The sequence below is a fragment of the Candoia aspera genome, chromosome 7, assembly GCF_035149785.1.
Source record: "Candoia aspera isolate rCanAsp1 chromosome 7, rCanAsp1.hap2, whole genome shotgun sequence".
Lineage (NCBI taxonomy): Eukaryota > Metazoa > Chordata > Lepidosauria > Squamata > Boidae > Candoia > Candoia aspera.
The window spans coordinates 47,590,261-47,615,196 of NC_086159.1; the positions used below are offsets into that span (position 1 = coordinate 47,590,261).

Consider the following 24,936-nt stretch of genomic DNA (forward strand, 5'->3'; position numbering starts at 1 on the left):
GGGGTGCATTTTGAATTCAAACCATGTATTGCTTTCTCAAGAATCTGTCAGCAATCCTCTCTAGCAAAATCCAGATTCCCAACCTTTCTCATAAACTAGGTAGTTTGACTGAAATCAAGTTAATTTATGTAATTTCCCTTTGTATATATATCTCACATTTCTAAACACAGTATGCACCCTGATTGCTGTATGGATCAATACGCTCGAGAATAACAACTTAATACAGATTTCAAGGCTATTTTAGGAGGTGATTTTGTTGACCTGTTTTGATTTTCATCGGTCATATTCCAAAAATGCAGTTAATGGGAGGGTTTAATGGGGATAAAATCAACCTAACTCAACATGGTAGCCAAGAGATGTGCTGAGACTACAACTCCCAGAATCCCCAGCAAAGGCTATACAGCTTGAGAATTCCTATAGGAATAGAAGTGAATGTGGAAAATGATATGGAGATTAGAAAAGACATTCAGAATCTGATTCGAGGGAGAAGTAATTACCTATCGTTACTTAATTATTTGCTTTTCAAACAGCTAATTACAGAAATTCAGTGTGCTATTTAATGGCAAAGGAACAAAAATAAATTATCTTCTAACTCATCTATTGCAAAAGGGTATGAATATTATTGTTTTATGAATACTGGACAAAATGATGTCCCTAGTGGCAGGGTTCAATTCTTTCTTATGTATTTGCTCCCTTTCCTCCAAGGGTCCAATGCAGCCTATGGGGATCTCCTTTCATTTTATCATCACAACTGCAACTCTCTGAGATAGGTTAGGCTATGAGAGATTCATAGAATCATAGGGTTGGAAGGGACCTTGGAGGTCTTCTAGTCCAACCCCCTGCTCAAGGCAGGAATCCTCATACCATCTCGGGCAAATGGTTGTCCAATCTTTTCTTAAAAACTTCCAGCAATGGAACACCCACAATTCCAGGAGGCAAGCCATTCCACTGCTTAACAGCTCTCACTGTCAGGAAATTCCTCCTTATTTCAGTTGGATCTCCTTCTGATGAACTTCCACCCATGGATTCTTGTCCTACCCTCAGGTGCTATGGAGAATAAGTAAATGCCCTCTTCCCTGTGGCAGCCCTTCAACTATTAGAAGACTGCTACATGTGCCCCTTCAGTCTTCTTTTCAGTAAATAGGTAAATGTACCTAGTTCCTTTAGCTGTTCTTCATCAGATTTAGCCTCCAGACCCCTTATCCTTTTCGTTGCTCTTCTCTGCACTCTTTCTAGGGCCTCAGCGTATTTTTTGTATTGTGGTGACCAGAATTGGATGCAGTATTCCAGCCATGACCTCACCACTGTGGTATAGAGCAGTACTATCACTTCCTGTGATCTTGATACTAACCCTCTGTTGATGCAGCCCAGAACTGTGTTGGCTTTTTTGGCAGCTGCAGCACATTGCTGACTCTTAAGCGGTGGTCCACCAGGACACCTAGTTCCCTCTCATAGGCATTACTGTTGATCCAGGTACTGCCTATCTTGTACTTGTGCATCTGTTTTTTCCTGCCTAGGTGTAGGACCTTATATTTCTCGCCATTGAACTTAATGTTGTTGGATAGGGCCCAAAGCTCAAGTCTGTCAGATTCTTCTGAATCTTGAATCTATCTTCTGAAGTGTTAGCAATTTCCCCCCAGCTTTGTGTCATCCGCATATTTGATGAACGCCTCTTCAATCCCCTCATCTAGGTCATTTATGAAGATGTTGAAGAGCCCAGGGCTAATATTTTTGATGATTTGTGCTCCCTTTCATTCTTTCCCACCCTCCCATATCAAACTGGTTATAATAAACGTAGATCAGAATATACTATACTACAAACCTGGAATGTATTGTACATTGCATCCTCTATTCCTTTATATTCTTTATACAGAATTATATCCTTTAATGTACAATTGTTAAATTCTTTTTCAGTCATGGACCACTAATGCCACACAGATCTCTGAATGTAATATTTCACCACCATAAAAAAGATCATGTAGCATCATCTGCCTTACCTCTGAAGACAGGAGCACCTAGTCTAGGCTTTAAAAGATAGTTTAAGAAGCAAAGACTCTGCACAAATTAAGAGCTTCTTTTTCAACAGTAAGTGTACTCCTATTAAGTGTCTAACTACAACAAAAACAACAATATGAAGTGCAAATAAGTATCAAGAGTTGCAAGAGACACTATTATTAGTTATCTGAAGACAATTAACATGATGTGATGAGTTGATGTATCAGATGTCTGGCATGCATCAAATAGATATTCTTAATAATGTTTGGTGACTGAAAACATTTATTTTATATCCTGCCATCATCATCATCATTTATAAATAACTCAAGGCGGTGAACATACCAAATACTCCTTCCTCCTCCTATTTTCCCCACAACAGCAACCCTGTGAGGTGAGTTGGGGTGAGAGAGTGACTGGCCCAAGGTCACCCAGCTGGCTTTCATGCCTAAGGTGGGACTAGAAGTCAGAGTCTCCTGGTTTCTAGCCCATTGACTTAACCACCATACCAAACTGCCTCTCTGGTCAATTTTATCTGGTTCATTTTAACTTCACTGAATATTCACTGAATATTACTGAAAATTAGAACATAGGGAACATGAGGGGTTATTTTTCCTGGAATAAGGAAATGAAATGAAGGTTGATACTGAGGTTCAACAACCATTTTTTTTTAAAAAAATAATCTATATTGGTTTTAAGTATATACCAAGCCTCTTCTAGTTCTTTCTTCTGAATAACTAAAATCCTGTGTTCCTTGATCTTACACACTGCATTTTAATGAAACAACATAAAGCAAAACTATTAAAGATGAAGTACATTCTTGTTAATGGTGAGGACTTTTCTTACCTTCTCAAGGAAACATATTGGTGCAAAGGATCATGATAACATTGTAATGACAGTGATTATTTAAAAAAACAAAAAGGAGAATAGACTAAAGGACCTAAAGGACCTAACAAAAACAGATTCATTGGTGGGATAATGGATTTTTTAAATTTAATTTTATATTATATTTCTACAATTCCAAAGAATGCATGGATGATCTGGACTTTGTGTGGAGAAAATTGCTGAATGACAGACTATACAACTGGGTTTTCAATTTCACTTTTGTTTATGGTGGCATCACTTCTATCATCCTTGTAAAAACACTCAACATTTTTGTATTTGTATAGCAGCCAAGCAATCCTATAAACAGGCACAGCTACTTTAACGAATCACAGACAGATTCCATGTTCATGCTCCTCTGCATTTTGAAACATCTCATCTAAATCAAATTCAAACCACATTATAGTCCTAGGGCTTCTCCTTGCAGCCATATTAATGTGCATTCCTCCAATCCTTGAGTCAGCAAAAACATATGCCAGCATATTTTGCACTGCTCTGAAACAAGTCTACTAGTCTTCTGAAAGCCCAAGTGATTGGAAGAATGGTAAACCTCTATCCAAAAATAGTCCTGCTGACAAGTCAGTGGAGCAAAGGAGGGATGTGGGTAAAGCTCCCAGCCATCCTCCAGTCTGCCAATCTGCTAGTTGGCAGAATTCTTGTCAGTTTCACCCAGGTCACAAAAAGCCCATATTGATAAGTGCTATAAGGGAATGGCAGTGCTAGAAGTAAATGGCTGTAGTTGGCAGCACTCAGAAATACCCAGTGGAGTTCTTACATTAATGCAGGAGTAAGCAAAATGACACTGCCTCTCTTTCAAATGATCAAACATAGTAGAAAGCAGCATCATACAACCTTTTTGTAGAAGCAGCAGAAAATCTTCAATACAGACATTAGGGAAAGAAGTAGAATACAACTCTTTCTCAGGTTCAATCAACCACTGAACATGTTTAATAACAGATCTAAGGGTCTCCCGGAAGATTGGTATACCAGCAAGATAAGGAGTCCACATGCTGCCTGAACAGTACTTTGCAATGAGCAGGTCAGATATTATATGGTTTTGGTTTCAAAAAGCTTTAACCCTGGAGGTATCAATTCACCTCCTTTGGAATAAAAAAAAATGTTGATATTCTGTGTAGATCTTGATGCCACTTGCTTGATATATTAATGATGGATTCCCTTCATGGAAGACTACTCCTAGGTATTTAAAGAAGAACGCCTGTTCAATCCTATTCCCCTCAATTATCCAAGTTCGTTGTTTTGGTTTCTTGGCAAAAATGATAATTTTAGATTTTTGATCATTTATATCCAGCCTGTTTGGGGTGCAGTAATGGACAATGGTTCTCACAGCATGTTTTAGCACAATATGCGTGCAGTAAATAATTGCAGCATTGTCCATGCAGAGTTATAGCAATCCACAGTCTTACGCACATCTGGGGAGTCCAGAGTTTCACTACAGAGGTTTAATAAAGTGGGACTAAAATGCACCCTTCACACCACTCTCTCAGTGCATACAGCATTGGAGAGCATTTCTTGAGTGTCATATCTCATCTTGAATTAAGTGTCTGATGACAGCTCTTGGATTAAGAAAAGTACCTGCTTGTCAATGTAGGTATCTAGAAGCTTTCTCCATAACAATGTCAGAGAGATGGAATTGAATGCTGCTTTAAAGTTGAGGAAGGCCAATTTGAGGATGTGTTTCTCAATCAAGTGACATGAAGCAAAAACATACTCCACTGTTGAGTGCATAGTTTGGACCCCAAACAGTTCATCCCTGATCAAGCCATCAGATTTAATTAGTCAGTTTTTGATTTAGGTGTTTTGCATGTAATTTACTTATCACTCTCATAAGACTAATAGACCTATAGTTCACTGGATCACTTTTATTGGCTTCCTTGTAAATTAGAACCGTTATTGCCAGTCCCCAGTCTTTGGGGATGATTCCTGGGCAATCAATATCTGTAAAAAGAGAGCCAAGAGGTGCCTGCCATGCACAGTTCAAGTTAAGCAGTTCAGGAAGGATACAGTCACTACAAGAGGCATTTCCCACTTTGAGAGATTCAATTAGTTTGTTGGCTTCAGACAGCAGATTGGTAGCCAGGCATTTTGTGTAGCAAATTCTGGGGCCTCAGTGATATTTGCCTGGATGCGAGGGCAATCTGGCTATGACATCTGTCACCTCACTGATTGCCAGGGCTGATTCTGCTGATCTGGCTGACTAGGCTGGTGTCCCTTTCCTCCCTCATTGCTCCATGTGCATCCCTCCCAAAGCTGCACATTCAGTGGATGAAAAGAACTATCCCTGATAGGAGTGCACCAATCTTCTGTCAAGAGCAGAAACTATCAGAGATAGGCAGTCCTTCAAATAATCAGATCCTATGCCTTGAAAAGCATTACAAATGGTAACCAGCTCTTTGAATTACACCTGGAAGGTAATTAGCATGCAATGCAGCTTTCAAATAGCAGTGCTACATGAGCATATTGTGGCATGTCCATTACTGCCTGCACCAGCACATTCTGGGCCCGCTGTAGCTTCCAAATAGTTTTCAAAGACAGCCTGTTACTTGTATACAGGAAGTTATTTTCAAATAACAGAATAAAAATTATTCAAACACAAATCTTAAGAATTCAAATACAAATACAACAATATAGTAAATTAGTAAGTAATACATTCCAATAGAAGAGAAAATATGTAGGTCAGGGCTGAACTGTGCAGTTCTTGGTGCTCCCTGAGCTTGGTTGTTTGCTTGCAGCCATTTCACTATCCAACTAAATAACATCAACAGTGTGAGTGAGTGTGGGGTTTGCTGCCTGTTTAGTAGCTTGCCTGCTAGTTTAGTGGGGTGAAGTTACCTCCTTGGTGGTTCCTTGATTAGGGTACTGTTTTCTGTCTGATTGTCTGGTATTGATCCCTGCTTATCTGAGGGTTGGCTGCTGTGTTCTAGCCTTTCTGCTTCCTTCCTAGTTTTTTATTGTCTCTTTTGAATGGTGTGTAAACGTGGCTTATCTCTCTGTATCTATTGATGCCTGATTTGTCTGAATGCCAAGCTTCCAGAAATTCCCTAGCATTTTTGGATATGGCTTAATCTAAAAAGCTACTAGTTTACCCATTGAAACTGTGGCTGAGTCTGTTCATGTGTTGTGAAATTAAGGAGTTTTCATCATGTCCTCTGACTGATAGTTGGTGTTCATGGATATGCTCTTCTAGTCTTCAGCCTGTCTGTCCTACATAGTGGCTGTCGCAGTCCTCCCATTGTAGATTGTAAATGACTCCTGTTTTTTCTTCTTGGGCTACTGGGTCTTTTGGTTTGCTTAAGATGTTCTGGAGGACTTTAGTTTGTTTGTGTGCTATGGTGATGCAAAGTGATTGTAGTAGTCTGTTGGTTGTCTCTGAAATGTTTTTGATGTATGGAAGTGTTATACTTTTCATAGGTTGTTCGGGTTGTGCTGTAGTGGATTGAGCAGTCAGGCACTTTTTGATAAAGTTGCATGGGTATCCATTTTGTTGGAAGATAAGTAATACATAACAACGATTAATATAAAACATAAATATTAAGAAGGTAGATGAAAGCAAGCAGAGAAAAACAAATCATTCATATAGGAAAGGCCTGTATGAAGAGGCCTAAAATACATACTACTATGTGCCTCATGGATATCAGGTTATTACAAGGGGATCTGGAATCCATACAACTCCATCATGTCTTGTCTGGTTCTAAAAGGATATATTAGCAGCCAGTACTTTTTTTAGATGGTAAAGAGCTACACTTACTACAGTATTTCATTGCTGAAGGCACAAGGACATCACTAAAACTGGTAAAGTTTTGGTTCCCCTGAAATGTGGGCAGAAGCGCATTATATAAAATAAGAGCAGTATTTTATTGCTTATTTTCGCAAAGTACAGTGGGAAATTGTGCTGCCACAATTTAGCAGTTTGCTGCTAAATGTCAGGGGGGGGGCTACCAAGGCAACAGACAAAAATCTAGGGGCAGCACAAGGTCTTTGCCTATTGCTTGGCCTCACATACACAAAGCTAACAAAGCAGTCAACGGTAAAGCAGTGATAAGTCTCCTTATCCTGGCTTATTATAGCAATTGCCTGCAAAATGTATTAGTGTGGCTCCCAGAATTCCAGGCCAACATTGCTTAAAAGGACAGAATACATCTATCCACTTTATGTCTGGTAACTACCACAAAATGGTCTCCAAACTAGTCAGATGTCACTTTCAGGAACAAAAAGGCACAATTACTTTGCAACTATATTCAGTCTACTTACTTGAATAAAGGACTTCCACAAACAACACATTTGTATACTCCATGAGCTTTGTGATATGTGTATTCTCCTTCAAAGGCACTAGAGCACAAGACAGAAGTAACTATTTAGTACATATACTTACAAACTCATAACTCTATTGTCTTTTGGGTGGGGAAACATTATGCAAAGTGAAAGAACGTAATAAGAAATGGTTAACTAGAAAAATGTATTTTATAGTTTTTGCATATTCTGAGCAGCTTACAACAGATGGGAGCATAAAGGAAAAAAACACATAAAACTTAATAACACTCTGCACATACATACATGGCCACCACTAAACAATCAGCTCAGGTTGAAAGCCTGGTGGAATTCAATTACTGTAATTCATGCAGTCAGGAAAAGTAAAGGAAATGTAGCCAAATCCAGTTACATCCACCACCCCATTCACAATGCCTCTCCACACTTTTCTATTCTTGCAAATCACCCTTGCTTCCACCACGTCTATATACCTCTTCTTACACCATTTTTATTCTTTAAAACATTTGCCTTGCTCTCCATCTAACCTTGTAATCCTCACTCTTCCCCCTCCTCTCCACCTGTTGGCTCTCCTTCATACAGGTAGTCCTCGGTTAATGGCGGTAATAGGAACCAGAAACTCCATTGCTAAGCAATGTGGTTGTAAAGCACAACGTAACATAACTATGCCGACTTATGACAGCAGTTCCGGCAGTTCCAGTTGTGATTATTAGGCAAATCCCAGGTGGTTGTTAGGCACAATGTCACATGATCACCATTTGCAAACTCCTGCTAGCTTCCCTATTGACTTTGCTTGTCAGAAGTCAGCAGGAAAGCTCACAAATGGCACTCACATGACTGCAGGATGCTGCAACCACTGTAATTATGCACTGGTTGCCAAGCACCCGAATGCAATCCCCTGACCATGGGGGCACTGTGACAGCCGCAACTTCAAGGACCAGCTGTAAGTCTCCTCGTCCAGCACCGTTGTAACTTTGAATGGCCGCTGAACAAATGGTCATTAACCAAGGACTACCTGTATATAGGTTTAGCAGTTCAGTCTTCATTATGTTTTTTGTAAAGCTTTATTAATTTTCAAGATATAATTAAAACACAAAATATAGAATATAGAACAGATAGAACACAAGTCTAAAAAAGAAACAAGAGAAACTAAATCAGTGCAAGAATAGACAGAAAAACATAAAGACAGGTGACTTTCAACCTTCTCCAACACAGATATAAAAGTACATAAAAGTTAATCTCTTGCTATTAATTAAGCATTTAGTAACATTATTTCTCTAAAATCAAACCATTTAATCATCAAAACCCAAAATCAGAACTTCATTTTTTTCCATTACAAGCAAATAGTCCAAAAGTGGCTTCCAAATAGAAACAAATCCAGTTACAGTATTTTCTCTTATTAGTGTTGTCAGCTTAGCCATTTGCGCCAGTTCCATTAATTTAATCATCCGATCCTCCATTGAGGGAATTTGTGCATCCATCCATCTTTGAGCATATAAGATTCTTGCTGCTGTTATCATATATAAGCACAGAGTTCCATGTTGCTTCTCAAGGTGTTGGTCCATCAAACCAAAGAGAAACAGCACCAGTTTCAATTGTAAGTCCACTTTAAGAATCTTTTGAATAATAATACATATTTCTTAGCTTTTCCACAAGTCCACCATAAATGATAGAAAGTTTCTTCATCTTGTAAACATTTCCAACAAACATTTGATACCCCATTATACATTTTGGACAACTTATCAGGAGTAAAATACCAACGGTACATCATTTTATAAAAATTCTCTTTCAAATTATAATTCAGAGTAAATTTCATACATTTGTTCCACATATTCTCCCATTGTTCAAGCATAATATTATACCCAAAATTCTTAGCCCATTTAATCATACAATCTTATGAATTTAGAAGATAAACATATTCATCTTCTAAATTCAATTGCAACATTTTATACATTTTCTTAATAAGATGCTCATCATTTGTACAAAATTCCATTTCAAATTGTGTTTTTTCATGAACAAAATTATATACTTTCTTATCCAAATTAAACTGTTCTGAAAATTGTGCGTAATTAAACCAGTGACAAATATGACCTTCCAATTCTAGTTGTTCCTTTGTTTTACGTTTAGGTATCCCTTCTTCAAAATTCTTCATATCTCAACCAGCTTGGTTTGCCTGCCATCTCTTTTCTAAGAAAAGCTTCTTGAGGGGACAACCACATAGGGACATTAGGAAACAATACTGGTTTATGTTTATTCCAAACCCTCAGTATGGCACACCTAACAAAATTTTTAAAATCTTTATTAACTTTAACTTTATCATACCACAAGTAGGCGTGCCATCCAAATTGGAGATCATGTCCTTCTAATTCCAATAATTTCATTTCCTTCACGGTCACCCAATCCTTCATCCATAGCAAACAGCAGGCACCAAAAACAATTTCAAATCAGGCAAACCTAGACCTCCTTGTTCTTTGGCATCTTGTAAAAAATTATACATAATTATTGGTTTCTTCCCTTGCCAAATAAACTTAGAGATATCTTTCTGCCATTGTTTAAATGGTAGATCTGTTGTCAAAATTGATATTGTCTAAAACAAAAACAACATTCTAGGCAAAACATTCATCTTAATCACAGATATCTGACCCATCATTGACAGTTGTAATTTTTCCTACCTTAACAAGTCTTTCTTAACATCGCTCCACAATTTAACATAGTTATTCTGAAACAACATACAATTTGTGTTTGATAATGTCACCCTCAAGTATCTGACCTATTTTTTCAATTATAAAACCAGTCTTACCCATCAACATTTCTTGATTGTGTGTAGTCATATTCTTGATCAACATCTTTGTTTTTTGCTTACTTTAAGTCCAGCTAATGACCCAAATTCCTTTAATTTCTTCATCAAATGTTCAACAACATTCAAAGGGTCTTGTAATATTAAAACTAAATCATCAGCAAAGGCTCTCAGTTTGAAGACCTCTTTCTTTATCTTCACTATATTTGATTGTCTTGTCTAATGTTTCTATTCAGAGCTTCCAAAACTAGGATAAAGAGTAAAGGTGACAAAGGACACCCTTGCCTTGTTCATTTTTGTATATGACAAGGCTCAGTTAAATTGCCATTTACAATAATACGCACTTTTTGAAGCACATAAATTGATTTAATTCCTTGAAAAAATTATCTCCGGTCCATATTTTCCAAAACGTTGAACATAAAAATCCAATTCAAATTGTCAAAGGCCTTCTCTGCATCTAAGAAGAGCTACTTGCTGTTCATTGTGGTGTTGTAGATATTCTATAATGTCCTCACATTGTCTCTTAATTGCCTTTTGGGTAGAAACCCACACTGATCTTGGTGAATAAAGTCCTGTAAAATTTTCTTCATTCTTTCAGCCAATATTGAAGCAAATATTTTATAATCATTGTTCAACAATGAAACTGTTTTATAATTCTTAGTTAGAGTAAAACCTTGGCCTTCTTTTGGTAAAAGTTCAATATTGGCTTCTTTCCAAGAGTCAGACATTGCAGAGCCCTGCAAAATAGAATGCATCAATCTCTGGAAGGGCTGAAGAAGCTGATCCTCAAAGCACCTATAATACAATGCTGGCAAACCATCTGGACCTGGTGCTTTCTCCAGTTTGGTTCTTTTTATAGCTTCCATTATTTCAGAAGTAGCTATAGGATTGTTCATTAATAATTTCTGTGATTGTGAGAGTTTTGGTAATTTTTGTTTCTCCAAATAGTCATCTATCTTTTCTAGAGAAGCTTCTTGCCTTTTATACAAATTGGAAAAAAGTTGTAAAACGATTTCTTAATTCCTTCATTATCCATCAATTCAATATTTCCTTCTTGAATTTTTAGTATCATTTTCTTTTCTATTTCCTTCCTTAATTTATAGGCCAACCATCTTCCAGGTTTATTGGCAAACTCAAAATGTCTCTGTTTAACATAATTCAATTCTGTCTCAAAAAACAGTCAACATAGATAATTGTTGGTGTAATGCTTTAAGTTGGTGTAAAATACCAGTATCCAGTGGGTTTTTCTGTAACTCAATTTCTTTTACTTTAATTTGATCCAAGATAGTTTGCATTTTTTGTTGAGACTTCTTTTATATATTACAGTTATGGTAGATAAAGTGACCTCTCATAACTGCCTTACTGGTGTCACAAACAGTTTTTAGGTCAGTTATCCAAATTGATGTCAAAAAAATCTTTTAAACTTCTCTTGCAATCAACCAAAATGTTTTCTCTTTGTAAAATAGCTTCATTCAATCTCCATCGGAAAGCCATAGAAGATCTCTTTATTTTCTAATTTACTAGATTGTGATCAGAAAAAGTCTTTGGTAAAATATCAACATTACAAATTTTATTAGCTAAATTATTTGAAATCCATATCATGTCAATTCTTGAAAAAGATGTCTTTCTGAGTAAAAAGTATATTCCCTTGCCAATCCACTTTTGTGACACCAGGAATCTACTAATGCCAAATTGTCTATCATGTCAAAAAAAGACTGTGGGAGTCTTCCTTGTTTAAGCTTAATTTCCTTTTCAGATGTCCTGGCCAATTGTAGGGAGGTTACACCATGCCAATCTCCTAGTAGACACCAGCGTTGATATGAAAAAGATGACAATTCGTTCAGAGGATGTCTAAAAAATTTACTTTTATCCTCATTTGGTACATATATCCCCACAACAATAGATTTAAGTCCATTAAGCTCACCTTCCACTGCTACATGTCTGTCACATTCATCAGAAAGCAATAAACATGGTTTCAATTGTGATTTAACATATATTACACGTCCCTTTATCTTCTTCAAACATGCTGAAATAAATTCCTCTCCCAAATTTTTATTAATCAAATATTTAATATCTTTTTTCCTTATATGAGTCTCCTGTAAGCATATCACATCAAGGTTTAATTTCTTCAACTAATGAAAAAAAAATTATTTTGTGTCGGGCATTTGTCCCATTCACATTCCAAGTGAAGTAAATGCAAGCCATGATTAAGCAGACATCTGATCAAAGTCCCTAGATGTAGCACCCATGTCTACACCTTGCAGAGCAAATTCTTGGCGTGTAGTTCCAGATGAAGGTTTCTCATCTACACCCTGATCCAAACTAGATCCATATCTAGCAAGAAAGTCCTTGGCCTTAGGGATGGAGGTCAATCTTAATCTTTGCTGTTGGAACATAAAACTTATACCTTCCAATCTTTCCCATTGAAAAATAATTTTATTCTTTCTCAAAATCTCTATTAAAAAAGTATAATCTTTTCTCTTCCTCAAAATTCTTACAGGAATCTCTTTCAAAACTATTATATCCACATTGTCAATATTTAATCTTGATTCAAAGTGAATTTGCAAAACCTGGTCTCTTGTTTTCCTTCTAGCAAAATGAACCAAAACATCTCTTGATTTATTATTTACAGCTGCATATCTTGAGTTGATGCGAAAAACTTTATCTAATTTCCCTCCATTCTATCTTCCTCCCAATCCAATGATTTTGCCAAAGCCTCTAGGATTTTTTCAACAATATTCTCCCCTTTCACCCCAGGAACTCCTCTCAGTCTCAGACAGAAATCCACGTTTCTAAGTTCTAACAGAGCCATTTAATCAAGCTCTTTTTCTCTCTTGCTTAGTTTCTAACACCTCCACCTGATCTGTTACTTGTTTCACCTTTTCCAGCATTTTTTTCCATTTGATGTTCAATCTTTTTCTCAAAGTCAAAATATTTACTTTCCATCATTTTCTCAAAGTCAGAATATCTATTTTCCATTTTCTTCTCAAAGGCATCAAAAGATTGTTTAAAGGTATTGGAAATTTCATTAATCATATTTCTCACCATCTCCCCATCATCAGAACCATGACGAGGTGGTCTCCCAGAAGCCGTGATTAGTTCCCTTTGGTGGTTAAAATTAGCCAATACAACCAAATCTTAAAGTCAGTTGAAAAGTACTACAGACTGACATCATTCAAAAGCAAAAGTCTTGCCACTAGAGGTGTTTACGGGAAGTATCCAATTAACTCATTAAGAAAAAAGCAACACTCACTTTCTCACAATAGCCATGAAAGTTCTGATTCCAATAGGATAGATTCGTTAAATCCCAAAAGGAAGCAGTAAAAATACCGCAAATTAAATCCAAAAAATATATACTCCTTTGCTTCTATAAAATAAATCCATAGTTCAGCTTTCGGTTCTTATTGCCCAAAATGTAAAATACAAAACCAAGTTCAAATGCTCAACAGTTAAGTTTCAAAAATAATGTAAAAGTTACCAAGAAAAATCTCATCTCTGTGTTGGAAAAAGCCTCTTTTAACAAAGAAAAGGCAAATAAATTGGTGCATTAAGAAATGGGGTGGTCAGTTTTAGAGTCCGTTTAAATGGCTGCAGCACGGCTTGGGAAGGGATGACACTCCAGCCTCCCAGCTGATCACCCACGGCTCAATCTATAAACTCTGTTTACAATATTCTGGCTATGATTGGCTGTCTGGAAAACACAGGGGGTAATTTCTAGTGTTCTCCTTTATCCAGGGAACACTTTTGGGCTCCAGGGAATCCTGCCCAAGCCCTAAAATGCCATGCTGCCAGGTCTACTTGCGAATTCGCAAAGAGACGCTGTTCAAAATGCCATTCCCACCAGAAGTCCTCATTCATTATTTCTGTGTGACCAAATCACCTCAACATACTTTTTGTACTTATCAGTCACTTGTATTTTCAATCCACATCATTCAGTGCTCATCCATTCTTGACTATATCCTTTTGTTTTACTACCAGTATGTCTTAAGTACTTTATTGCTGCTTGTTCAACTTGCTTTTATGCTTCTTCTGACATACCCAACTCTCAATTCCACATAACAAAATAGGCAGAAACATGTCCTTACATACAACAGTGTTCAACTTTTGACAAACACACATTCCTTACATCAGTCTGCATTCTACCCTCTACCTTTCTGCCAACACTTGCACATCCTAGAATTTTCCATTCATTTTCCCATTTCCAGCAAATGTTTTACTAAGGTACATACATTCAACTACCTGCTCTTCTGCCATTTATCAGCTTAGTATTTCAACAAGTCAGCAGTTCTAATTGTACTAGCACTGAAATAGTCTTACATTTTTAAACAATGTATTTTATACAATAATTTACACTTAAATGATGTATTACTGCTCTTTATTTAAAAAACAGACTAAAGCATTGTAATGGGATGTGATGGGCTGGCCCCTCTGGCTTCCTTGAGCAAGGGGATCCTTAATTCCTTCTCCCCCACTCCCAAAGGCCTATTTGGTAAACACTGTCATCAATCTCTCTTCTCCCCCACCCCCAAATCCTCTCTGGCACTGAATTACTCAGAATTAGGTGAAGTGATAACCTCCTCCTTCTGTTTTTCTTTCTCTTCATAGACTGACAAAGTACTGTAGGAGATGTATGCACTATGGTTAAAATCCTTTCAAAATGACAGTGCTTATTCAATAGAAATTCAACCCTAAATTATAGATATCAAAGTTAAGGAACTGAACCTGGAGTTGAAAGCCCAAAGGGAAAAAAAGAAAACCACAACTCTGCAAGTTTTATTTCAGCAGCTGCTTCCAAGGAATAATATTCACATTCACAGGCAGAACAAATAGAACAAAATATAATCAAGACATTGATCTCAAATAATTTTCCATGAAATAACTTTAAAAATATACTAATATGGATCTCATGCAACTATCCCCTATTTTGCTATAATTTTTCCTGGATCCCTAATCTTAGATTTCTGGGTACTGGACTTTCTGCTTTCCTGGCTCTAATTCTTCTACCTGTGAGGAAAAAAAAAAAGCACAGAAGACAGACAAAATGAGATTGCCTCTTTTTAAAAGTCCATCTGAGAGGGGAATCTTCCCATTCCCAATTGGTTCTTTAGAACTTGATTTTTCTCAAGCTTTCATTGTATCTACCTACTATTTAGATTGATAGATTAGATTTGACAGCTGAAATATAGATTATCCTTTAACTGCTCCACATCTGAATCTTTGAGGATGAGGTTTCTTCCCATTCACTATAAGCTTTCTTATTAAAATCTAAACATACATGGCTCCTAATAAAGAAGCTTTTCTTCAACACATTTTCAATTAAGTTTTTTTAATTTCCACCTGTACATTAAGGTGATTAAAATAAATTTTTAAAATCCTAAGAACATTTTTAGCAACATACTTTATTTACTGATCCTTTACATTAAACCAAAGTAAATACTTTATTTTGATCATTAATCAGACTTACATAACATAAAAATAATAGATAAACAAAACTGAATAAAAAATAAATTGAACACAGCCAGCACAGACGAAACTTTCTTTGTTCTTTCTTTTCTTCAGGGAAAAGACCTGAACTAAACCACTAAATCTTCAGGGAAAAGACCATCATAAATCATAATTATAGCTAGAAACACATAAAGCTTATTTTTATCACTAAATTTTTATTCTTTTGGTATTTGTCTGATACCTGATTATCAAATAATACAGTAATGCAAGATCCATGTAATAAGACAGTATACACAACTACCTAAAGAATCAATTTGAAATGTTGGAGAGGGAGGGAAGCTGAATTCCAAGCTGGGTGAAAGTTAGGAATTTTTTATTTCAAAAACAGCATTACTGCTTTAAGAGAATATTTTTCTAAGTTAACCATCTGAAAGGCTAGGAGGTCATTCTTCTAATACAAAACAGCTGTGATCCTCCAACAAAAAAATCTAAGTGCTTTGCAGCTTGTTTTTATTATCCTTTCAATTCTTTTTATGGGTGCCTTTTTTATAGTTATTTCAAGTAACCAAATATCTTATTGTTTGCATGTACTACATCATTGTGCTAATCTTGTACACAACAGAAAATGACTTGGCTGAAGCCTCCTGTACTGGAGAGCACATGAGCAGTAGTCCATGGCTAGAGGTATAGGGAGCTTTAGTACCAAGTGATCTCCCTTCAGCAAGCCTAGTTAAAAATAGAATATTGTGACTTAACTGTGGCTTGAAAATGGAAGTACAGTTGCATTATTAAGCTTACTGAATCAAATGCAAGATCAGGTTTTACCCTCCTTGGTAAGGACAAGTCACCCCCACACAAAACCACTTTAGCAGAGATATCTATTTTTCATGAATCAGGTGAAAGAAACTACATTCACTATTTGATCCTTGGAAAAGAATCATAGCCTTTTTCTTTCACCTTACTTTCTGCCAGCATATAAAGGTTGCTTAAGGACCCAATTAATATTTTCTACCTATGAGTTTCAAAGAAAAGAAACAAAACTGGAATGGAATGGAATGAAAAAACAAAACAAAACTATGCCACTTTCTTTTTCCTTGATATTTACAATGACCACCTTCAAAAATACAGCCTTAAAGGTTATTTCCCTTACAGTTCAAATCTCTTCCCCTAAAACAAAAGTGACCTGTGTTATTTACACAAATATTGTAGTAAAATGAAAGCAGACAATAAACACAGCCAAGAGACAGAATGGTATCCAATTTATATTTATCAAATTGCCCACGCTACAAATTTCTGTCTATTCAGTGAATGTTTATTCAGGTTAGTAAACAAGCACAGAATTACTTGAAACCACTGGAGAAAAAATTACAACAAAGTGCAAGAGAAGGAGCATCACCTTGTTTTTGACCCCCTTCCGGCCCCTTGCCTTACCTTTCAGTTCCCTTCTCCTGAGTAACATGGTACTGCAAGGGTGTCAGCCGCTTTCTCAGTTCTTCCTGGGAAAAGACCACTTTATAGTCCTTTTTTTCCCTACGTGACCCTGCAGAAGGATAGAATATGGAAGAAGGCATTTTTCAATTTAAAATTTTGAATCATTGCTTTGGGTGCCAGCCAAAGCACAGCTTCTACAAACTGTACATTCACTTTTCCAATGGCTAGACTGCATCCTAATGCATTAGAGAGGCTCAGCAGATCGTTCTTTCAAATCCAACCTTCAGAAGGCTGTCATACACAAGCAGGTGACTCCACGTGAAAAGAATGTGAGGCAGCCAAAGCTTTAACTATGCAGAAATGTCACAAACATTTGTGAGGTCTGACAGTCACATTATCCTTTGCAAGGAGGTAGAATCCAGAGCCTAATTTTGTTTTCCTTAGGACTTCTCAATAAATACATTTTAGGATTACAACCCTATAAGACATCTGTAAATAGTTAAAAGGTAAAGGGCATATTACGTTTAACTAGAAGTTAGGGTAACTTGAAAATCTAGCCAACAATTGTTAATTTTGAAGCATGTTTTAAAATTGTCTTGCACTTTAAAAATTATAGCTGCGAAAAGACCATGGAATTATTCAGATACTTATTTTTCTTAGAAACCACATCCACCTAATGCACAGGTTTTTTCAGGTTGAGGAATATATTTTGATTTGAGTGTTGTGGCTGTGAGTCATGCTTCAAAAAAGTAGACTATGCTAAGACAAATAACTCATTTCATTTAAATTAAATTTAAGTAGTATTAACTGTATCTAAATGGGGACGCGGTGGCGCTGCGGGTTAAACCGCTGAGCTGTCGATCGGAAGGTCGGCGGTTCAAAACCGCGCGGCGGGGTGAGCTCCCGTTGCTCGTCCCAGCTCCTGCACACCAAGCAGTTCGAAAACATGCAAATGTGAGTAGATTAATTGGTACCGCTTCGGCGGGAAGGTAACGGCGTTCCGTGAGTCATGCTGGCCACATGACCCGGAAGTGTCCTATGGACAACGCCGGCTCCAAGGCTTTGAAACGGAGATGAGCACCGCCCCCTAGAGTCGGACACGACTGGACTTTACGTCAAGGGAAACCTTTACCTTTAACTGTATCTAACTTAATTATACCCTATGTGTGTAATCATTTTCTTCTTCTGTCAGATTAAGAATTACAGCTCAGTAGCAATGTTGGAAAAGAGCTGGGATCTTACCAAGACTTTTGGACCCAGGGCTCAAGTTACACAACTCTACTGTAAAGGACAAGGAGACAGTATGTCCCTGAATCATCAGGGAACAATTTCAGGTTTCTGACATGAAAGTGACTTAGCTATGTGCCACTGAAATTTGTGGGACAGCCTAAGCAGGAACATTCTCTTGTAAAGCCAGAGAGAAAGAGACCAGGAAGATATGTCTAAGCAGCATGAGAACATACCTACATCTAGCTGTAAAAAAAAAAAAGATTTATTTATTTGTTTGTTTATAAGGCCACCCAACTCAGACCTTGTGATTCTGGGTGGCGTACAACATCAAAACACAATGAATCAACAAGAAAAAAAACAAAGAAAACTATCTAACAACAAACAAGCAACATATAAATACAAAATGTAAAATGGCAACTGGGCACTCAAAAAAACCACCTCAGGGGGGACTCCCACTTGACTGACCCTTAATGCCTGGGGGAATAGCCAGGTCTTAAGGGCTTCATATATTCATTTCATTAAGAGATTATACACACGTGTTTTAAACCAGGAACCATTTTAAAATTGACTTTAGGCCAATCACTCTCTCTCAGCCCTAGAAACAAGGCAATGGCAAACCACTTCTGAAATCTTGCTAAGAAAACTGCAGTGACTAGTCCAGGCAGTCACCAGTAGTCAGCAATGACTTGAAGGCACAAAATAATAAAAAGACTCATCAAATTTATCTACCATTTATTGAAAAAAATTCTGAAGTACATCTTTTGTAATTGCAGGTTGTTCTAATGAGCCTCTTCTGCCCTCTCTCACTTTTTTAGTAGTCATTTTTAATCCAAAAGCAAAAATGTCCCAGACAGACAAAATAGAAAAAGACAAGCCTCTCTCCTTGCAACCAGGACAGACATCATGTTACCATGGTAACTAAGCGTCACAGTCTGAGTCTTTGCCTTATCTTTTGTTGTGCAGAACTTTAAAGATAGTTAACAAACAATCCCACACCGAGCCAGTCACTTTAACTAATTTAGTAATTTATTGTATCAGAGTCTTTTTGACAAAAGTAAAAATAGTAAAAATAAAAATAGCAGGATAAAAAATAAAGACTGTCCCCTTAGCTGTTTGAAACTTTCTTAGATCTTCTCTTAATTGAGCTTTTTGCCAATAAGTCTTGAATCTTTAAATCAAAATCTCTCTTGTATTTTTGTAAGCTGGAAAGAAGATTTAATTCACTGCAAGGAGTCTTATCTTTGCTGCAAAAGGCAATCTCCCTTCAGCTGTAATTTATTACTTCTTAAAGTGATTAAGAGATGGGGAGAGCAAGGCTGTAAAGTCTGTAAAGGTTCCACTGCAGTTAGGAGCGTTGATGAAAGTCCAGGGCTCCCAGCAGCTCAACTTCCAATCTAGCTGCAAAAACTTTTCTGTTTCTGCAGTTTAATCAGAAGGAACTGCCATTCAGAACACACGTGGTTAATCTCTCAATCTCCCTTTGATCCAGGGAGATAAAAGCTGGCCAGAAATCACTTTTCAGCCAGCTTTCAAAGATGCAGCTCTCTGCACTTTGGAGAATATCAGGCTGCCATTTCCCCCAGGAAGCAACTGAGTAAATTAAAAGAATTGGGGGCATTAGCAGGCTTCAAGATTAATAAACAGAAGACAAAGATGTTAACAAAAAATATGAAAGTTACAAGACCAAACAGAACTGGTGAATAAAACAGGTTTTAAGGTTGTGAAGAAGGTAAAATATTTGGGTATAACTATGATAAACATGAACTGTATATTATTTCAAAACAATTATGTTAAGACATGGAATGAAATTAAAAAAGATATGTCAAGATGGGACAAAGTACAATTGTCACTGCTGGGGAGAATTCCTGTGATTAAGATGTTTTACCGAGAATGTTATTTTTGTTTCAGACAACACCTGTTTTGACAACTGATGTACCATTTAAACAATGACAGGAGGATATATCTAAATTCGTATGGCAAGGGGGAAAAACCAGTTACATAAAGGTACTACAAGATATGAAGAAGAGAGGAGGATTGGGCTTACCAGATTTGAAACTATATTTTGCTGCTTGCTGTTTAGCTTGGATGAAAGAGTAGGTGTTGTTAAGATATAGGTTACTTGATTTAGAAGGTCATGATTTGAGATTTGGGTGGCATGGATCTCTATGGTATGATAAAACTAAGGTGAATGTAGATTTTAAAAATCACTATGTTAGACAGGCTATTCTTAGAGTATGGAATAAATATAAACTCAGGTTTTGCCTGAAAACACCTTTATGGCTTTCAGCGTAAGCATTTTATAGACGAGAAATGATAAGTAAACATAAATGGTTAACCTACCGAGATGTACTAGAATTTTCTCAAGGGGACTATAAAATGAAATCAAGAGATTTGCCAATGGTCTTCTTATGTATAATTAACAGAAAGGTTTAAAGTGGATCAAAAATTTTATGGTTTTGAACAAAGAAAGAGTTTGAAATAGAATTATGTACTAATGCTGTACATGTTATTGCTAAAATGTATAAACTTTTGCTGAAATATGAGACAGAAGAACAAGTAAAAGAATGTTTGATAGAATGGGCTAAAAATTTTGGCTATAATGTACAAATGGACCAATGGGAATATGTGGTTGAAAGGACTGAAATTTACATTATGTTCTAGCCTTAAAGAATTTGTTTATAAATTTATTTATTTATTTATTATTCAAATTTTGCTACTGCTCATCTCCCCCAAAAAGGTATTTGTCTCCAGAGAAATTGTCTAGAATGTATAAAGGTATTTCTAATCTTTGCTGGAAACGTGAACAACATGAAGGGACATTTTATCATGTTTGGTGGACATGTAAAAAAGCCAAAAAAATTTGGATACAAATACATGCATTACAGGTAGCCCTTGCTTAATGACCATTCGTTTAGTTCAGATGGTTCGGATATACGACAGTGCTGAAAAAACCAACTTGCAATCAGTCCTCACACTTGTTACCATTGCCGTGTCCCTGCAGTCACATGATCACGATTTGGGCGCTTGGCAACTGGTTCACATTTATGACCATTACAGCATACTGTGGTCATGTGATCACCATTTTCTACCTTCCCAGTTGGCTTCTGGCAACCAAAATCAATGGGGGACCATGTGATTCGCTTAATGACATGGTTTGCTTAACACCTGCAGTGATTCACTTAATGACACTGCAAAAAAAGGTCATAAGATGGGTCAGATTCCCTTAATGAGCACTTTGCTTAGCAACCGAAATTCTGGTTCCGGAAGGTTTTAAAGGTTAAAGTACACCTGAAACTAGAGACTTTTCTTTTGGGACTAATGGACAAGCAACTAGAAAAATGGAACTTTGTTTTTATATATGACAACTTCTGTGAGTCTGTTATATGCTGAAAAGTGGAAAGGATCAACAAAACCTACTATGAAGGAATGGTTGGTGAAGGTGGTGGAACTTGAGAGAATTGGCTAAATTCTTTGATTAGAGAAAGAAACAATATCTACATTTATGGTTGACTGGAAATCCCTTACAGACTTTTTGCATGAAATGGAAAAAAAATCACTTATGATTTGTGGTTTTGATGATTAGGAAAAAAAATGGATAATAGAAAAAAGTGAGCTTTTTTGTAATCATAGAATAAGGGATAACTTTGTAATTGTACTTACATTTGCTGCAAAGAAAATTAGAAGCTTCTTTCTTTTCTTTCTTTCCTGCTTCTACTCTTTTATTAATTGTATTAGTTTTATGTGCTTTGTAAAACTTTTAATTAGAAATTTATTTTAAAAAAGGAAATGGAAATTAATGGCAGTATCTGCAGATAAGAAACAGTTAAGACTGGCTGCAATATCACTCTGACTTCTGTAAAATATGTTGCAACCACAGAACAGTTTACCTGAAAACTAGTAATTCACTAGTGCGTTACATGACTTTGGAAAGCAGCAGACATCTCAACATACACTGCAAGAACCTGTATGTGCATGCATGTGTGCATCCCAGTTTACTGCCACAAGGTACTCCAACAGCTATTAAGTCACACAGAAATTATGGAATTAAGCTCTCAAATTGCTAAGCCAAGATGTAGGCCATGCCTCCAACTTCGATGGTTATATAGCTTACCCTCAGAAAGTATGCCTTTTCATATCAGTGGCTGCAAAAGAACAGGAGTGTGGTACTGTTCATGACCTCCTTGTAGTTTTCTCATAGGCTAAAATGAATGCTGGCTAGAGGTAGGCCTTTGTTCCAGTTCTGATCCAATATGATTCTTATATTCTTATTTATGGTTAAGATAAAAATATTTCACTCTCATCATGCATACATACACTGACTTTTTTATATCAAAAGGATTATCTGCAGCTTGAAAGAGATGGAGGCTGAAAACCTACTGCCATTCACTTGGGAGTAAACTCAATTCAACATGGTGAAACTTACTCCTGAGTATATATAGGCTTGCAGTAAAAGAAAATAATCTTACATTAGTTGCTTAACTAAGAAACAGCTTTGCAAATATAAACCATTTAGCTGGAACCTCTTATTTGCATTTTATATAAACGCAGGTAGCAATATGAAGGAATAATTTATGAAGAGATGCAAATATTTTGTTCAAGTTAATATTAGTGTCTCAGCAGGTGGCTGGCTCTAACTTAACCTAAACATGGCTGGTAAAGTTGGTTGGTTGGTTGGTCCTGGGATGGGAGGATGCCAGGGAATTCCAGGGCTGTAGGCTACGTGGGGGGAAAAAAAAACTGGAAAAACTATTCTGGAAAAGGAAATGGCAAATCATTGATGTGCTTTTGTCAAGATGTGTTTCATGTGTCCACCAGGATTTGAACTAGGCCTGGGAGCATTTTTAGCCTTTTTAAAAAGAAAATGAGAAACCACTACTCTAATGGAAACATTTAACTAAGCATTACTATTGGGAAAGATTAGTATTAGTATTTTTTTCATTTTCCTTATCAACTATTTCCTTTTTTTTCTCTAGAAGAGCACAATAAATGGTACTTCTTACAGATTTAATAGATTTCTGATTTATTAGGAACTTATATAATTTATTTCTATGATAAAACAACATTATTCAATCTAAGTTAGGACAAAAATCATGAAAACCAGGATGGTAGGATAAGGGGATATTTTGGAAGTTCAAGAAGAGTCAACATTGTGAGAAAGGATTAATAATAACTCAAGGGTTATTAGGAAAAAGACTACCTGGGAACTGAAAAATGCAGCGGCATGATAGTTAGTTGGCACTCACTGACTTAATAATGTGACACATAGTATAGTATGTTTCTTGGTGCATTTCAAAATACTGGCTTTAGTTTATTAAGCCTTTTGTGGCTTGGCACTGAGGGACCACCATCTCCAACCAGAATGTTTCTGCTGAGAGTATCAGTTATCTGGAACAGCCTCCCCTAGTTATTAAGTTAGCCTCTTCTCTGATTCTCTCTCAGGAGGTGGTTAAAACAGCTCTTCTGAAGACTGATGGAACATCAACTTCCTGTGATTTTGCATATCTTGTTATTGCGCCATGTAGCTGATTTATATTACTGTTTATATTTTAATTATTACAATTTCTATTTTGCTGACTTCAGCAAAGGATCGTTACCTTGTCGTGGTGCTGGAGCTTGAGCACCTCAATGATGCCATGAGCTAAACTGTGAAGGGCCACCCAAGACGGGAAGGTCATGACAGAGAGGTCAGACTAAATGCGATCCCTGGGGAAGGTAATGGCAACCCACCCCAGTATTCTTGCCGTGAAAACTAAATGGATCAGTACAACCAGAGATATGTTGGTATACCATCGGAAGATGAGACCCCCAGGTCAGAAGATGGTCAAAATGCTACTGGGGAGGAACAGAGGATGAGCTCAACTAGCCCCAGACGTGATGACACAGCTAGCTCAAAGCCGAAAGGACAGCTAGCGGCCGACGGTGCTGGTGGTGAACGGCGAATCCGATGTTCTAAGGATCAACACACCATTGGAACCTGGAATGTAAGATCTATGAGCCAGGGCAAATTGGATGTGGTTATTGGTGAGATGTCAAGATTAAAGATAGACATTCTGGGCGTCAGTGAACTGAAATGGACTGGAATGGGCCACTTCACATCAAATGACCACCAGATCTACTACTGTGGACAAGAGGACCACAGAAGAAATGGAGTAGCCTTCATAATTAATAGTCAAGTGGCTAAAGCAGTGCTTGGATACAACCCAAAAAACGACAGAATGATCTCAATTCGAATTCAGGGCAAGCCATCTAACATCACAGTGATCCAAATATACGCCCCAACCACAAATGCTGAAGAAGCTGAAGTAGAGCAGTTCTATGAGGATCTGCAGCACCTACTGGACAACACGCCTAAAAGAGATGTTATTTTCATCACAGGAGACTGGAATGCTAAGGTGGGCAGTCAAATGACACCTCGAATTACAGGTAAGTATGGCCTGGGAGAACAAAATGAAGCAGGACATAGGCTGATAGAATTTTGCCAAGACAATTCACTCTGCATAACAAACACTCTCTTCCAACAACCTAAGAGACGGCTTTATACATGGACTTCACCAGATGGACAACACCGAAATCAGATTGATTACATCCTTTGCAGCCAAAGGTGGCGGACATCTGTACAGTCAGTAAAAACAAGGCCTGGAGCTGACTGTAGTTCAGATCATGAACTTCTTCTTGCACAATTTAGGATCAGACTAAAGAGATTAGGGAAGACCCACAGATCAGCTAGATATGAGCTCACTAATATTCCTAAGGAATATGCAGTGGAGGTGAAGAATAGATTTAAGGGACTGGACTTAGTAGATAAGGTCCCGGAAGAACTCTGGACAGAAGTTGGCAGCATTGTTCAGGAGGCGGCAACAAAATACATCCCAAAG

At 37.1% G+C, this 24,936-nt stretch overlaps 1 protein-coding gene across 4 annotated transcripts in view; it reads right to left on the reverse strand.

Moving 5' to 3' along the window:
• The window catches only part of MSRB3 (methionine sulfoxide reductase B3), a 139,690-nt gene that overhangs the window by 93,285 nt on the left and 21,469 nt on the right, over positions 1–24,936 (reverse strand). For all 4 annotated transcript variants that reach the window (XR_010068356.1, XM_063309235.1, XM_063309233.1 and 1 more), the window contains 2 exons: positions 16,832–16,940; positions 7,144–7,221 (listed from right to left, as the gene is read on the reverse strand). Coding sequence is in view for 3 of the 4 variants with exons in the window: in XM_063309235.1 (XP_063165305.1) it covers positions 7,144–7,221; positions 16,832–16,940 (187 nt within the window). In the remaining variant the exon portion in view is untranslated. The remainder of the gene's footprint in view (positions 1–7,143; positions 7,222–16,831; positions 16,941–24,936) is intronic.